The 18,377-nt window shown below is 32.2% G+C and overlaps 1 protein-coding gene across 1 annotated transcript; it reads right to left on the reverse strand.

Moving 5' to 3' along the window:
• Window positions 1-2,103: 2,103 nt before the first annotated feature.
• Window positions 2,104-10,752, reverse strand: LOC127715958 (ankyrin repeat domain-containing protein 22-like). The gene is made up of 2 exons (XM_052222062.1): window positions 10,569-10,752; window positions 2,104-2,192 (listed from the first exon to the last, which is right to left on the reverse strand). The coding sequence occupies exons 1-2, from the start codon at window positions 10,750-10,752 to the stop codon at window positions 2,104-2,106; spliced, it is 273 nt and encodes a 90-aa protein (XP_052078022.1).
• Between the last annotated feature and the right edge of the window lie 7,625 nt (window positions 10,753-18,377).

The following is an 18,377-nucleotide window of genomic DNA, read 5'->3' on the forward strand; positions in this document are numbered from 1 at the left end:
ATAGGTGTTATGGGGCAAAATATTTTACCCTGTATCGTAGGAAAAAACCAAGGAGTCCGAACATCTGACAAAAATTCCTAAACCTGACCTAAGTACATCCTTAAGCTATTGTATATGTCTGAATAACTCCATATCTTATGCTGACTTTGAATAAAATCAATCTGAAATGTAAGTTTAACTTTCACGCGCGCATAAACCTCTCTCTTTGCATAATGTCGTAAAAGTAAAAAGCACAACAAAAAACTGTACTGTCTATCTTTAAACTTAAAAACAGGTAGCATTATGTTAAGACCGTATTTAGTAGAATATATTAAGTAATAATTTATAACTTAAGGATGTAGTCAGGTGAAATTAAAAAGGATCTGAAATTTAAATTTGAAACTATAAATCAGAAGAGCATTTTAGTTAAGGTACAAAATAAGCTAAAGATATTGATAGGTTATGGAACTCCTTTTCGAGATATTTAATTTAAAAAAAATGGCTGACTCGGACTTTTACCTTATATTTAGCATTGGCATTTTTTTGGTCTCAAATCGTAAGAAAAGAAATCTAGAATCTGCTTAAATTTTAGTAAATGACCTTTTATGACCTATTGAAGTCTTATATGAAAAGAAAAGAAATGTGGTGATATGGGGCAAAATATTTTACCCTGTATCGTAGAAAAAAATTCTCCTAAACCTGACATGACTACATCCTTAATGTCCATATTTAACTCTTTGAACTTATCATCAGTGTCTTTAGGCAATGCATTGAATGTAGTAAAAAAAAATAATGGTATATGCATGTATACTGGTTAAAAAAATAAAAGTACAAATGACATTGTTTTTTTTTTCAAAATGCACTTTTAATGGATTCGATTGAAAAATGTACAATTTATTTACAAATACATACTTTTTCCTTATTAATATAACAGGGCAGCCTGATTTACAACACAATCTGACATTTAATGAATTTCCGAATTACAGAAAGAACCATCGTTTATATACGTATAATAAATTATGGGTATTTCGATTAAATAGATACACAGACAAACTGGGGAGATTTGAACTTAAAAATATTCATTGTCATATTTAATTTTTGAAGTTGTTATAAAACTGCAAGTGCAATGTAAATTGTTGTATGGTTTAAATAAATCTCATCATTTGATAAATATTTGGATTCGATACAAATTTTACTTAAATATAGTTTAACTATTGAAAAAAGTTTTATTACAGGAAGTGAACGTTTTCATTGTATACTTGTAACAGCTATCTGCCTTGTAAAGTAGACCAGTCCATTGGCATATAACAGTATTGTTTTGGCAGTTTTTCTAATTATAGATAAGGGGATCGTCCATAGAAAATCTCTTTAATACCCTTCCGGAGCACCTGAGATCACTGCCGATTTTTTGTTGGGTTCATGTGGAAGGTCTTGTGTTTTGTGTACTGTTGTTCCTCTTTTGGTTGCTTTTCGGTTTCTGCCATGGAATAATCAGTTTGTTTTCAACTTATAAGTTTGAATATGCCTTTTGTATCTTTCGCATCTCTTTTAAATAGGTCTGACATATGTATGGGCTCAAAGGCAGTGGTTTTGCAAAATTTGTCACAGAAATCTTCTATCATTTTTTTTTCTTTTAACATATAACATGTTTAATGCAAACTTAATATTATAATTTAGTTAATAAGTTAAAATATAACACGTTGAGTCCACATGGAAAAATACTATGCAAAGGATATGCGGCCTCAGACCTGTTCAATATTTTACAGAATGAACTGTTAGAGGCTTATATCTTACTAAAAACATTGTTAAACTTGTCAAAGAAGGTGAAAAAGCAAACAAAAACAAACTGTTGTTAATACTTATTTTCATCTAGTGTGTAAATTATTTTGAATAAACTTTATTCATTTTATCCTACATGTTGGCCCCTTTAAACAGTAGTTCAACTTAAACAATAGAAAAAAATAAAGTACAGTTGAAGGTAAACTACATGTATAGCTACATGGAGACACAGTAAATTGTATCATGCTTTTTGCCGCGTGCGCTAGAACTACACTATATATTTTCCGTGAATAACTTCGCATGCATATGGTGTCTCAAAATGGATAAAGACGATGAAAGTATATTCTAAATGCTAAATTCTTTCCGACAAGCAGATAGTGATGTCAAAATGTGAGTGTGTTGTTTCAAACATTCAATTTGGATTAAATTCAAATCTGTGTTCAGATATATCCGATTTCAGTGCGTACAACGAGGAGGATTTAGTTATAGCTGCTAAAAAAGACAAGTTTTATATAATTTTTAAAATATAGTCCTCTCCTATTACTTCCCTATTCCTTCTGGGGTTTTATTTTTTTATTAGGCGAATGAGAATAAAAAAAAATGAAAAGCACATGAAGCTTGAAGACATGCTCACTTTGCAGAAAAAGGTTCAACCATATCGAGTGCAACGCAGTCGATTTTATTTCAAATACATCACTATAAAATATAATGAATGAGCACAAATGAAGAGATAACAAGCGTGTAAGCAATTTAAATTTTTTTGGTGTTCTTCGGAATTTTTCCGTCTTATATTATGTCAATGATTTTTAAGAGAATTGTGATCGAAATATTATAACTTTTATTTATAAAAATGAATTTATATAGTTATAATATCTAAATTCACCGCCATGAAATATCCGGAGATAAAAAAATCGATCAGCCGTATTCACCTACTACATGTATACATGAAAAAAATGTATTCATAATTTCCCCGTATGACGAAGGTCCCCTCTTTTTTTTCTTTTTTTCCTTGTTCACCGAAATCGACCCCCCCCCCCCCCCCCCCCCCCCCTTTTCCGGTTTTTCTGCAAGGTTCGTGTCGCTTTTCTTTTAAGTTAATTTGCGTATTGCTGTCCTTTGTAATTTTTTCATGTTGTTCCTCGACCTCGATTTCCCTTTGCAAATAATGCTTTCTTTTTTTCTTTCAAAACAAAGCATTGCAAGTGCTCATCCTTATTTCTGTGCTTAATGTATAATTAATGTATTCAATCAATTTTACTTTTGTGATCTAAACTTAATAAATACATTCAGAATTGGAAAGAAACAAATGTAATTTGTATTTTGACGTTATATAATATGAATGTGCCTTTATTAATAACTGCCCCCCCCCCCCAACCCCCAACCCCCCAACCCCATTTCAATCAATACAATGCAGGAAAGGGTTTAATGTTCAAATTTATATAACACGATTACAAACTAGTTAAAAACTTATTTAACACACATATGATTATATCTAGCACCTCATTTATTTAACTTCAAGAGACTACATCGATTTAAGTAAAAAAAAAAAAAAAAAAAAAACGATCACTACGAATATAGTGAGAATCGGAAACACGATTGATTTCTTTAACCTGTGGTAACGTGTTCCTCTTTTCTGTTTCTTATATTTATCGTCGTTGATAAATGAAGTTTTGCATTAAATTCCTATACAGGCAATAATATCAGAATGATTTAAACAAGAAACTTGCAAATCAACGCCGACACCTGAAAATTATAAAAAAAAATGCTGTAGCCCCCTAGTTCATGAAGCTAGTTCTCGGTTTTGCACTTTGTACACAGGGTGAGGTTTTAAGGTTGTTATTAGCTATGTTGTCCAAGGAACAAGCTTTGGCTTGCACATGAACACTTAGAAAAACTTCTACTTCAGATAAACGATTGTCTTCTTATTATGATAATAAAATTATTTTACTTGTGGTCCTCATATTGCTGCATGATCTATCAAGCATTAAAACATTATTTTATTTTTTCATTTTCAATGTAGCTAAAAATGATGCTAGGAAGAACGAGAGCAACACAGAGGTCGATTTTTATATCCAAAGACGCACGATGATGTCAAAAATCTTATGCAAATTAAAGAAATACTTTAAAACACCAAAATCGAGACTTACAACGTACATTGTCAATTATATTGGTGCTCACCAAAATCAAGACTTACAACGTACATTGTCAATTATATTGGTGCTCACCAAAATCAAGACTTACAACGTACATTGTCAATTATATTGGTGCTCACCAAAATCAAGACTTACAACGTACATTGTCAATTATATTGGTGCTCACCAAAATCAAGACTTACAACGTACATTGTCAATTATATTGGTGCTAAAGGAGAAAATCCAAAACATGAGAAATATAGCCGTGAAATAAGTATTGACGCTGTCAGTGTAAAAATCAATTTGAAAGTTTTTTTTCAAGAAACTGTCTTGATGAGTGACGAAATTATTGTACTGGAAGGTGACCTTAATAAAAATGTTTTTGTGTAATTGTTATTTGTTCTTTCGTTGTAAATTGTTTTCAAAATTAAGAAACAAATTGTTTGAATTGATGGATTTTTTTTCAGTCCTTGAATTATCATTTACTTGTTACTTGTAAATCAATTATGCTACCTTCAAGCTGTCAAATATTTTTAAGAAGAAGTTATTCTTTAAAATATTGTCAGTTAAAAGTAACTTGTACGACTTTGCCCCCAGCAGAGCTATAGAAAAACAGTACATTAAAGGGTGTTACACGGACACTTTTTAGATGATACACGGACACTTTTTAGTTGTTACACGGACACTTTTTATGAATGGAATCACTCGTGCATGATCAGTGAGTTCATGGGCACTTTAAATTTCAATTAGATTTGAACTTTTTGTTTCACCGACATATTTCCTGTCTTTTTAAAAAAAAACCAATTACAATGGCATCATTTTTTTCAAACAATTCTAGTATATTACTATTCATATCAGTACACTAAGGGATTGACCATTAAGCTTCAAAAGGGGGTAATGGTTTTTTCCTTAAAAAAGAAAATATTCTGATCCCCAATTTTATGAGAAAAAATGCATTGTGGTCAGGCAGATTACAAAATAATGTTCTGATTCCTTATTTTCTGAATACCGTATATAAAAGTGCTAATTTCGAAAAAAAATGTGAGGTACCTTAATAAATTTCTTACTCAGAAAAAAAAACCATACCCCCCTTTTGAAGCTAAATGGTCGGTCCGTAAATGTATTTTTTTCCACAAGATATGGACATGAATAGTATTCTGGACAATGCTGAAAGTAAAGAAATGCTGTTACCGACGTTTATATTTCAATAAAAAAAGACAGGAAATATATATAAAAAAAATCAAATCTAATCAAAAGATAAAATCCCTATCAATTCACCAATGCACGATTGATCCTAAAAATAAAAAGTGTCCGTGTAATACATGTTCAAATAGGCAGCAAATCTTGAAGAAAATCATTCAACGTATGTCACCAATTTTTGGACGGTAAGCTGCAATTGGATCATATTGTGACACGTGTTTAATCCTGATCAAGACTAGTAGAGACATATAAAAACCTTTAAGCATGAAGATTTAAAAAAAAATCCAAAATATATGCCTATATGTATCTAATAACAAGACAAAATCCATTTTTTCATAACATTTCATTCTTTAATGAAATAGGAAATTCATTCTTTTTATACATTCATATTGTTATTGAATATATATAATTCATATATAATGAATTCAAATATTTGGGAGCAAACGTGCGATTTTTATCATTTTTAAGGGGGAATGGGGGAATAGAATGGCACATCCTGCATTTTTTCAACAAAAAAAAGGATCAAGCCTGTTTATTTTAAACTTATGTTACATGTAACCCCCCTCCCCATTTTCCGTTTTTACCCAATTAAAAATCAAATGTTAGCTTGGTTACCCCTAAAATCTTTTTCATACCTTACTTACTTGCGAAGTTGCATTTTAAAAAAGTCTCAAATGAGTACGACATTCCTCGTTAATTGACATGGTTCTTTTTTATAAAATTATTAAATTCTTTAATTTCTTGAGAAAAAAAACCTCTCGGCTGAAGGTAAGCAAAAAATATTTTTGTTTAAACTGTAGCTTACATTAATTGGTATATGGCAATTTACGTTTCTAATCTGTTTAAATTTGCTACCTTTTCTAAATGCAATATGTACTACTTCTTTCTTGATACGTCGTACAAGTCAGATACAAAACAAAGGTAACAAAAGAACAGGCCGGTAACAAACTGTCGTATAGTTCTTCTGCACTTGTAGTCAGGTCAAGGTCCTCGGCTATCGCCTCGGACCTTCACCTGACTACTCGTGCAGAAAAACTATCCGGCAACGGTTGTTACCGGCCTGTTTCTTTGTTACCTTTGTTTTGTATCTAATACATAATGGTTTCTTATAGCTAAATTATAGTCCAATCATTGAAATAAAGAACGGGTACAACAATAGAATTACGTCACAACAATCATTATGTTTTAAACCAATCTAAACATAAATTATCTAATGTTAATACTATTCTTAATTAATCAATACTGTATTAGATTAAAACACTGCATGACTGTCGTTATACAGTTTATGAATATTTTTGAAGATGGAACATTATCAAAATATTTAATAGTTAAGCACTGCAATGAGGTTCGGCAGGCACGTAGAGCTGAAATTTCGACTGTCACTGAAAAATTAGGGTATGTGGATACCTGAAAATACTTAAATGTTTTCGTCGTAACAGGCCAATCAAAGAGTTGGTTCAAAGGAGCTTCAACGCAAAGAAAGCGTAAAACTATCCCTGCACGAGGCATCGAATTAAAAAATTCCCAATCCGACCGGCCGTGACTACGTATTTATACATCCAACACAGCTAAACGAAATTCCGTCTTTAGGTCAATTAACGTTTCCTGCTGTATGTGAAAAGACCAGGGATGACTTTATTTCTGGAACCAATTTATCCCTTGTAATTTTTCGCATCAAAGGAAAACACACGAGCGACATAGAGAGAATTATTTGCGATACGCTAAAATTGACACATTTTCATATATTACAATTAAAAAGTGATTGAAGGACAAGACAAGACAAGACAATATTTTATTTAAGTCTCACCTCTTCATTTTATAAAACATACAAATATTTATTAAAACATAATCATAAAACATACAAGAGCCTTTCTAAAAAGAGTTATGAGAGACTATCTAAAATGTATGTACATTATGTGCACTTATATTAGCAATATAAGGAGCAGTACCACTTCTAAATTTTGCAAGGTATTTTTTAAGAAAAAAGATTTTTCTTCGCCAAATTAATTTTTGAACAATCTGTAAGTAGTTTGCTACGCTCGTTTGACATTAAATAATTATACCAATGATTGTTCTTTAAATTTATTAAAACAGATATTCTTAATATTTTTTATAACATGTTTAGCAATAATTAAATCAGTATTACAAAAATGTTCAATATCTACTTCTTTAAACTTTGTGTGATTGAAGGACGAAACATATACGTTAAGAGAAAATTTTGGTCAGAACGACAAGAGTTTGGCTCACGAACATCAGTTAATATTAATGGAATTATAATTTGTATGAATTATAGATGAGTAAAGATAATCCAAAGTGTTTCTTTCGTTCTTTTTATATATTTTTTTGTTTTAAATGTCCCTTTGCTGGTTCAATATGACACAATGACTCCTTTTGAATTTGAAAAAAAAACCTCCACTCACAACTTATACTTAAAAAAAAAACTACACGCTAAGTTGAATTTGATTAGAACCACCTTTTGTTACGAAAGAAGGAACACACGTATTAAGTTCATTATTAAAGACTATATTTAAAAATCAGATTTGGTTTTTAAATACAAGATCCAAATTCAATATCTCCAGTGTCCATCTGCAATTGTGCCAGCATAGGTATCGTATACTTTAGGAGCGTAGAAAAAAATAGAATTTGATACAACACTCATTAAATCAGTTTGAAATTTATACAGGGTATAATACGTACTCTAAGCGAAACGTTTAATGACAGTGGGTCTGTGTAGAAGTCTATACGATGGTCTCCATGTATAAAATATAAATTTTAAATGCTTCGAAGTCTTGTAAGACTCATATTTTAAACTGCTTCAACTCTAAAGTAAAATAGTTAAAACAAATAAAACGTAAAGATAGAAAAAATACAATGTGTACATTTAAGTGATAATTCCTTACAATTTCAATTGATTTAATTAATGGTCTTCTGACAAATTGAAGAGAAGAACAATTTTATTATATTCGATGAGTAATTTGCTAAAATGTTATTTCGAAACGTTTTGACATTCAAGCACATTTTCAATCAAACGCAATTCATAGTCAAAATGCGCACGGTCAAATTAAAAAAAAAATAAACTCTTATGATTATATAATTACATGATAGAATAAGAAAATTTAGAGTTAATTTTAGCTTTTAGTTGTTTTCCTTTAGAAATTCATACGTGTAGTTGTGATGTTTTATGTACTAGCTAGTACGTGAGGTCTTTTATTTGAAAATACATCCTTTCTTTTAAACACCACGTGATTTTTTGTCTATTAATGAAAATGGTGGAATCCTGATGAAACATTTAGGTAATCTAATGATAATTTGATTTGAGTAATTCCATTGTTAAGTGATACCGAAGTGGGAAAAAACACCATTACAAAAAAGAAGAAAGACGACAAACATACAAATAATACCTAAACACGTGACAGAAAACTAAAGAAAGAGCAACTTGAACCCGACTAAATACCTGACTGAACACAAGGCAAGCAGTTCCTGCTTCACTAATGTCACCCGTCTAGCTACTCGTTTCATGTAAAAATATGGTGATAAATCCCATCATTCTGTTATGTCATAATAGAGGAAAGAAGGACCTAATTCTATTTACAAAATATGGACCCCCCGTTGTTAACTGTGACACAGATATCAAACAACGGCGCACCAAATGATGATTGCGGGCGTAAAACATTCGAGGGGATGACTTCAACTTCACTGCGTTGAACCCTTTCTGAAATTGCGTTCTTATAAACAGTAGGCTCGATAAATGCGTTATTCAAAAGTCGTTTTAAGTTTTAAAAATTATTTCGGTAGTTTTAATAAGTACGTTGACGATTTATTAGTTAATGTAGCATTTAGAAAGTAGTAGAAGTACATGAAGTATATTATTCCTATATATCAGTAGGAGTCGCGCAGTTATTACTAAGTCGTGTAAAGAAGGTTGTGTAGTTTTGTGTCATATCATATAATTCATTTTGCATCTATTTCTATATCTTATGTGAAAAAAATAGGTAACTAATACTTGTGGTCTACCAGTTAACATAAAATAAATACAGAAATGCATACTTGGTATGATGAAATGTAAATGTTATATGATATGCTTTAGTTTGTACTAGACTGAGACACAGTTTTAACTAGCTACACTTATCTTACGAATTTATTTATTATTGAAAACTTTTCTCGAACTGTAAGTGTGCAGGTTAAGTAAAGCAGCTTCGAAAACAATGTCTAGACTTTAATTGAAAACGGATTGGATTATAAGTTATTTCGAGAAATTGGAACAAGAAGTTTGGCACTTGTTCCGACAAAATATCACAACGTCCTGAAAGCAACCACTCTTCTTCCCGTCGACTTAACAACAAGAACCTATCATTTGTAATATCTACGTCATTTGGTCTATTGGGGATGTTTCAAATTGGCAATCATACCACATCTCTTTATTCTATAAAGACAAACAGATTTGCTTATAAATTCATCATAGATACCAGGATTAAAATTATGTACGCCAGACGCGCGTTTCGTCTACAAAAGACTCATCAGTGACGCTCGAATCAAAAGAATTTAAAAAGCCAAACAAGTGGCAATCATACCACATCTCCTTATTTTATTATTGAGGGTGTCTGCAGGGGGCCTGTTGAAAGTATTATGTTCTGCACCTATCAATCCATAATGTTCTTATATGCAAGTTACAGTCAAAATTTCACATCCTTCTTCCATGCTGACCTAGGCTTGCAGAGCCTATATTTCGCATTCTTCATTATTTTTATCCTGAATGTTTGAAATGTTTGCCACTGTACGTTAAGAAATCATTTTTCTATTAATAGATCATCAAATGGAATAAAAACAGACACACGCTTGGGAATGTGAACGAAAAATCAAATTGAAAGTAAGTGAGCGCGTAACATTTTTTAATCACTTTACTCAAACTTTTCACTTTAAATTCAGTTTAAAATTAGGGAAATAACATATATGAAACTGTAACTGTGTAAGTTCGTTTTTCCTGGAGAAATTTGTACAGAAGGTAAATAACTGTTCTATTAACTATATAATAACATTCATTAACACTTTTACGATCTTGACAAATAAATCAAATGTATGATAGAAATAAATTTATTGCCAAGATAGCATACATATATAACAAAAGAAACTCATCATTTTCTATGGTTAAATAATTAATAAAACAATATTATGTTCTCTTACTTATATCATTTACAATTATAAGCACTCGGTCCAGTTACTTCTCTTTATAACCGTTTAACATCTCTATCATTGTATCTTTCTCCTTTCCTTGTACATTTTGTACTACATCACATGGAGTCTTTTCTGCATTATTTCGTTTTTGTATACCGGGTTTCTTAGCTAGTAGAAGTTGCACTATTTTTTTGTTTCCTATTAAACATACTGCATGGAGTGGAGAATTTCCATTTTCTTCGCAATGATTTACATCTGCATGGTTATCTAATAAGAGTTTAACAATGTCAAAACACTCGTTAATACACGCAGTGTACAATGCCGACTCTTTTTTTCTATTAACTGCATTAACATTTGCGTTATATTCTATTAAAAATTTAACAATACGTTCATGTTTTTCTCTACACGCAACATGAAGTGGAGTAGATGCAGATATATCACCTGTGTTGATATTTGCACCACTATTATGTAATAATTTACATATTTCCATATGGCCTTTACTACAGCTTATTAAAACTGGTGTTCATCCTCGTTTAGTAGCTAACTTGATTTCAGCGTTTTTGTTTAAAAGAATATCAACACAATTAAGATTACCTTTCATACTTGCGATGTACAATGGCGTGAAGCCATCATCGGACTGTACATTTACTTGCGCGGAATTATCTAGCAATAGCTCTACTATATTTTGATTACCAATCAGGCATGCTTTATAAAGAGGTGATATGTGTTTTACGTTAGCTTGGTTTACATTGGCTTTATTTTTTAAAAGCATACACACTATATGTTGTTGATTTGTTTTACAAGCTGTAAAAAGAGGTGTTCTGCCATCAATATCACATTCATTTATCATATTTTTGCAATATTGATACTGAAGTAAAAGTTCAACAATTTCTAAATATCCTTTTGAACATGCTATATGTATTGCTTTCAGTCCATTTGTGTCTGTATTTTTGACGTCTGTCTTCGCAGTCAGCAGCAAAGTAGTTACTACTTTGTAATGGCCATTTTCACAAGCTCTTTGCAATGCTGTTCTGTTCATCTCGTTATCCTTTCTATTGACGTTTGCACCGTAATTAAGAAGCACTTTTACTGTTGATGAATGGCCATTAGTTGACGCAATATCCAAAGGGGTTAAGTCTTCAACATTTGTTACACCAAGTGGTGCTTTGTCGATCGCAAGAAGTGTTTTTTCAAGATTACAATGACCACCAAGACACGCCATATACAATGACGTTCTCCTGTTTTTGTCCAAATGGTGTATTTGTTCTTTTTTTAATTGAATAAGTTCATATGCCAGCTCATCATAACCTTGTTCTGATACAACATGAAGAGGTGTAGAGTTATAATCATTGCATTTTAAATCTTCAGGTTTTAAATGTCTAAGATATTTTATGATTTTATGTCTAAACCTCAAATGTTTCATCTGTACACCAGAAAACACTTCGCTATGGTAACCTTTCCTTATATCCAATAGACATCTTTGGAAATAAGATTCTTCCTGTTCAGGTTTCACCAAGATGTCAAGTTCTTCATGCTCCTTTTGTAAAGAAGATAATTGGAGCCGATTAGCCAGAAATGTACTACTTCCATGTTTAAGTAAACAACGAATTATACCGCTACCTACTGTAAACGAAAGGTTTTGTAATAACGTATCGTGAATACAAGTAAATCCGTCGTCTGTTTCCTTTACGTATGTTCCAATCAAGTCACAAAATGCCGACAGAAGCAATGTAGTTGATGGGAAGTACTTAAATCCACACTCGTCATACAGATCATTTAATAACGCTTTAATGTTAGCGTTTTCAAAGCTTAATGTGTTCCTCTCAATATTATTATCGCGCAATACAAGTAAGGCTATTGCAAGGAAAGCTATATCGGACTTTTCTTTGGTGTTTTTCATTTCTTCTGCAAGGAATTTGTACAGATTCACGAACAAAGTAGCTGTATGTTCTTTTCTTAAGAAAACAGAACACAACAAAGGAAAGAAGTCATACATCATTATAGTATCATCACTTAGATCTGGTACGTTATAACTCTGGCAAATGCTTCTCCTTTGATCAAGGGACAATTTCAAATCAGGGGAAAGCATATCACAGTGTACTGGCGAGAAATTTAATTTGCGACTAAAACCAGATTTATAAATGTACGATCTGCAAGTAAGTATAAGTTTAGTATTCGAACAATCAGTCAATATTTGTTTGATGAAAGTTTCTTCCTTTTCCCATCGCTGAATGCTTGAGTCATCAACAGTGTATTTGCCAACTGGATCATCAATTACATATACCTGTTTTGTTTCAGGCAATAAGTATTTTCTGATTTCTTGGGGAGATGAAACAGGCATCACTACAAACCCATCATTGTGTTCTAGAATAAAAGCTGTGTAATATGCTATGGCAGATTTACCGGATCCAGGAGGACCTGATTATATCACAAATCCATGGGTTTTCACTTGATTCAAAACTTTCTTAGAGGCTTCAGTTACTTTAAATTGTTCGTTCCTTTTTCTAAATTTTATTGTTTCATTTACTTTAAAATCTGAAATAATGAAAATAACAAATAATTTTACTAAAAAAGAGAAATTTATTATAGCGTTCATTTCAGAATTGCCACGATGTGAAAGTAGCAGGGCTCAAATCCGAATAAAGGAAGAACAACATCCCGCTATGGGTAAAATTGTTGACCCAACAGTTGTAGTTAAAAGCTTACGATGAATGTAAATAAATTATTCTTGTCTATAGAATTCATAATACAAAAATAAGAAATATAGATCTTTGCACTTATATAATATATTTTCGCATTTCCCATTAACGTTCTAACATGTCTATTGACATTACTATTGACAACAATTTAAAACAGATCTCGCATCAATACTTATTTTGAACTGTACGGTTCCTATATTTCGGTAAACCGTTTCGAATCACTGTGACGAGCACAAAGTTGACCATTACTTGTCGATTGACCGATTACACGTAAACACTCCATAAAAGGGACAAACAACAAATAAAGATTGTTATAATTTACCCCTGAATTGACACACACTTAAATCTTTGTAAAATGATTTTGCACTAGACTTTTACAGACCAATTTTCGATTAAATTATCTTCATATGATTGTTTACATCACAAGTAAAAAAAAATATAGATTTTTTAATGAATCAGAATTTGCATACCGGGAACTTCCTGACGAAATATAGTTGTATTTTCATTTTCATTGAAGCCGTCCATTTTTTTTCGTCAGCTCTTTCATACCTGCAATTGAAAAAAAAAAATTAATATTATGTCTGTGTCTTGTCTTTGATGAATAATTAATCCATGCTTTAACTAACATTCTCCTAAATTCAGAGTATAACCTAATTGCTAAACCTTTTCTCAAACATTTAAGATGTTTTTATAACTAAAGATAATGTAGGGTATCGTATAAGGCAAAAGAACAGCAAAAATAAAACAAAAATTATCTTTATTTGGACTTAATAAAAAGACCCCAAAAAAAAGACAGCCCAAATGATCCTAAACACACTGAATCAAGCTGTGTTGTAAAATTTATCAACTTTATAAGGCTTTTGAAATTAAGTTCTAAATGATCCTACATCTCTTTTATTTTGCATAATACAGACTCTCATACTGGATACACACACCAACAACGACCTCATTGAAAACCCTTTAGTGGCATTATAAAAAAGTTTATAGACATTTATGTATTTTTGGACAATGGTATTGGTTTTTGTTGTTTTCCATAAACGTATGATAAATCGATATTCATACATGTTGATCTTTTTTCTTTTTCAAAAGCTTTCTAGGGGGGGAGGGGGGGTTAAGAAAATTGTTTCGGATGCAATGAATTGTTCAAGTGTTTTTTTAATTTTCTGGACGTTTTAGATATTGACAGTCTCCTATAATTGTTAAAGACCTTATTTTGATCCCCTAGATATCTTTTTTGTGTTATTTGGTAGTTCTCTCACTGACGCTTAATCCCATATATAATGTATCATGTCTGTTTAAATAGAATTATATTTCATATTGGTATTATTGCAGTAACCTGTCTGAACTATTATTCCAATTTTTTATAGATTTAAACGCAAAGTAATATTTCTATAATTTTTCATCAGAAAAACTTGAAAACCGACTTGTTACATTACAATTAAAAATGCGTGTTGAAACGATTGATTCATTGATTGTTGTTTGCTTTACGCCGCCTTACCGTGTGTTGAAACGATGTCATACATGTTAATTAATGCAAAATATAGATTTATGATAAATTTGTGGTGACCTTGGGATGTTTCCTGCTCTTTGGTCGGGTGTTGTCTCTTTGACACATTCACCATTTACATTTTCAATTTTATGATAGTTAAACATTTAAATGAATGCATATGAAGCCTGTTACAATCTGTGACATTACGGGAATAGACTTATCATCAGATTTGTACTGTCGTGCTGAACACGAAGTTCTATATGATCCTACATGTTTCCTCTTTTGGGAACCAATTGTGCCCCTCTTCTTGCCGACTTGTTTCGTTATTATTATGAGGCTGACCTCATACAGGAACTTCTTAGGAAGAAAGATAAGAAGTTAGCAATATCATTTAACTCTACGTTCCGCTATATAGATGATGTTCTCTCACTAAATAATACAAAATTTGGTGACTATGTTGAACGAATCTATCCCATCGAACTAGAGATAAAGGATACTACAGATACAGTTAAGTCTGCCTCATATCTTGACTTACATCTAGAAATTGACAATGAGGGTCGGTTGAAAACAAAACTTTACGACAAAAGAAATGATTTCAGCTTCCCAATTGTGAACTTTCCATTTCTATGTAGCAACATTCCAACAGCGCCTGCATACGGAGTATATATCTCCTAATTGATACGATACTCCCGGGCTTGTGTTTCCTATCATGATTTCCTTGATAGAGGATTGCTGCTCGCAAGGAAGCTATTTAACCAAGAGTTCCAAATGGTGAAGTTGAAATCATCCCTTCGTAAATTTTACGGACGCCATCACGAGTTGGTTGACCGTTATGGAATAACCGTTTCACAGATGATATCGGATATGTTCCTTATGTCGTAACTACAATACCCTTCCCTTTTCACCAATGTGACTTACCGAATTAGACTTTTTACCGGATTTGTAATAACATAAGCAACACGACGGGTGCCACATGTGGAGCAGGATCTGCTTACCCTTCCGGAGCACTTGAGATCACCCCCAGTTTTTTGTGGGATTCGTGTTGCTTAGTCTTTAGTTTTCTATGTTGTGTCATCTGTACTATTATTTGTCTGTTTGTCTTTTTATTTTTGGCCATGGCGTTATCAGTTTGTTTTCGATCTATGAGTTTGACTGTCCCTCTGGTATCTTTCGTCCCTCTTGCATACTACAGAATCTCATTTTGGAAACCCACACCAACAAATAACCTCATTGAAAACGCTTCAGTGACATTATCGAATAATATATATATAGGTACAGTATACACAGATAGTACAGATTCGTATACTCAAAATACTGTGTAAAAACTTGGTGTCACATAAAAAAACCCAGCAAAACTCCTTAAATCGTGGGAGAAACTTGGAACAAATTCTCCATTTAATCCCTTTGTTAATCTGAGTCAATATAATCAATTGTGTTTTTATTCATTAACTGTTTGTTTTTATCATTATTATTTTTTAATCTGACTTGTACAACTTTTCATTAATATCAACTTGCCATTCTTGATTATGAAAGAAAGTAACTACTTTTCCAATCTAACGAGATAAACAAAAACAAATATCAATACATATTTGTATGAATTAAACAAAATCATTTTATGGTTTTTCTTTTTTGGATATATCAGAAATAAAACTTGATAGAAAATAATTGAAATAGGATAAAGTAAAAAGAATAGTTGACCTTTAATTACATGTCACTGTTAGACTATACATATAAACAAGAAGATGTGGTATGATTGCCAATGAGAAAACTCTCCACAAGAGACGAGATGACACAGAAATTATCAGCTATAGGTCACCATACGGCCTTCAACAATGAGCAAAGCCCATACCGCATAGTCAGCTATAAAAGACCCCGAAATCACAAAATTAATGTAAAACAATTCAAACGAGAAAACTAACGGCCTAATTAATGTACAAAAAAATGAACGAAAAACAAATATGTAACACAGCAAAAAACGACAACTACTGAATTACAAGCTCCTGACTTGGGACAGGCACATACATACAGAATGAGGCGGGGTTAAACATGTTAACGGGACCCCAACCCTCCCCGTAACCTGGGACAGTGGTGTAACAGTACAACATAAGAACGAACTATAAAAATCAGTTGAAACAGGCTTAACTTATCAGATGGATACAAATAGAAATACATATAACAAAAACACGTGGACGTGACCGGGTACTTGTACATCCCAACAACAAAAAGACACTAAGTACAGATCTGAGAGTACTTGCAGTTACTGAACGCATGGTTTGCAGATTTCATTACTTTTACCTGCACCCAACAAGTCATAAAATCCTCTCAGATGGGAGTAAGTACTTGGAGTATTTCGGGAGAGAAATCTGTTTTACACAGTGTGACACAGTGTTACACCAGAATCATTGTTATGAGTGTGAGAATCAGTCCTCTCTGTGTGTACTGTATGTTTAGGAATATGGCTTTGGTTTGTTTTTTAAAACATGTGGTTTATCGATATGCATACATGTTGACTGAAAATCTTTGTCTTTTTTTTACAGCTTTCTTGTAAAAATCCAGAAAATTGTTTCGGACGCACGAGAACTAAAGTATTATTGCCTATTTTGGACGAATTAGAGATTGACAATTCGCTATAATTGTTGAAGACCGTATTTTTACATCTATATATCTTTTGTTTGTGTCCTTTGGAAGATCTCTCATTGACGCTTAATCCCATATGTAATGCATTATGTCTGTTTAAATGTAATTTATAAATCATATTGGCATTATTGAACTAATCTGTTTGTAGTATGATTATTCCATTTTTTTTTGTGAAGTTTGAACCCAACGAAATTATTTCTACATTTTTACATCAGATAAATGAAACATCAAATAATTACCTTACAATTAAAATGTGTGTTGAAACGAAGATATAAATTAACGTACAAAATTCAAAACCTATCATAATGTCGATTTATGGCTTACAGTAGTTATTTAACCTTTTTACGGATGCCTATTTGCTAAAGATAAAGCCTGTAACAATCTGTGACATTACCGGAATTGACGTATCCTCATATTTGTACTTTTGTGCAGAACATGAAGGTGGTTGTAGAGTATGTAGTTTTCAATGTTACTATTTGTGCTTTGTTTTATAGTCTGTATTGTTTCTATCGATACAAGTCTTGTTTATACATTTTCACATCCGGTCCTGTGTAAGGGTTCATAAATTTACCAATTTGTTGATGTCTTAGTGTGAGATAACAGTCAGATTTCAATCTGGTTATGATACTTTCTGATGCCTAAAAACTTGTTATATTTTATCAAAGTATTCCGTAGGCTGTCGCAAACAGACCTTGAACTGCTGTCCTTTCGGAACGCATGTTCTACCAACGATATTTAACATGTGTGGTGTGAAGGTTGCCTAATGTTTAGTTTTTGTATGTAGTGTTTTGTTCATGTTTTTTGTCTTTTGGTCGTTTTTATTTTTTTCATGGTGTTGTCAATTTTTCTATATGAATGATTTTTATACACCCCTGCGTGTCATGTTGTGACATGTTGTACCATGTTCTTTATCATCATCATGATACCATGTGCGTCGACAGGGTAATCGTTTTCTCAGTTTCATATGCCATGCGAATACAGGCTAAGAAAATATTTTAACAATCGGAAATAGGACATAATCGGTGAATTTACAGATCAGATTACAGTTCTGGCCTCAAAGGCGAAAACATTTTGCTTGTGAAGTTAGACACACAGACATAGTGTATAGGTCAAATAATTGGTGATGGTGACCGTAAAACGTAAGCACTGTAAATTTCATTCGGTCATCCTTACAACTCGGTGGGAGTATTTTTTTATGCCCCCGACTTAGGCAACGGGGACATTAAGTGTTACCCTTGACCGTCCGTCCGTCTTTCCGTCCGTCCGTCCGTCCAATCGTTTCCGCACTCT

This window comes from Mytilus californianus, unplaced genomic scaffold, assembly GCF_021869535.1.
Source record: "Mytilus californianus isolate M0D057914Y unplaced genomic scaffold, xbMytCali1.0.p SCAF_9, whole genome shotgun sequence".
Classification (NCBI taxonomy): domain Eukaryota; kingdom Metazoa; phylum Mollusca; class Bivalvia; order Mytilida; family Mytilidae; genus Mytilus; species Mytilus californianus.

Coding starts and splice junctions, on each gene's coding strand:
- LOC127715958 (XM_052222062.1), bottom strand. CDS start 10,752: ATGGAAATATGTAAATTATTACATAATAGTGGTGCAAATATCAACACA. Junction 2,193..10,568: donor GTCGGCATTGTACACTGCGT/GTATTAACGAGT, acceptor ATCTGAACACAG/ATTTGAATTTAATCCAAATT.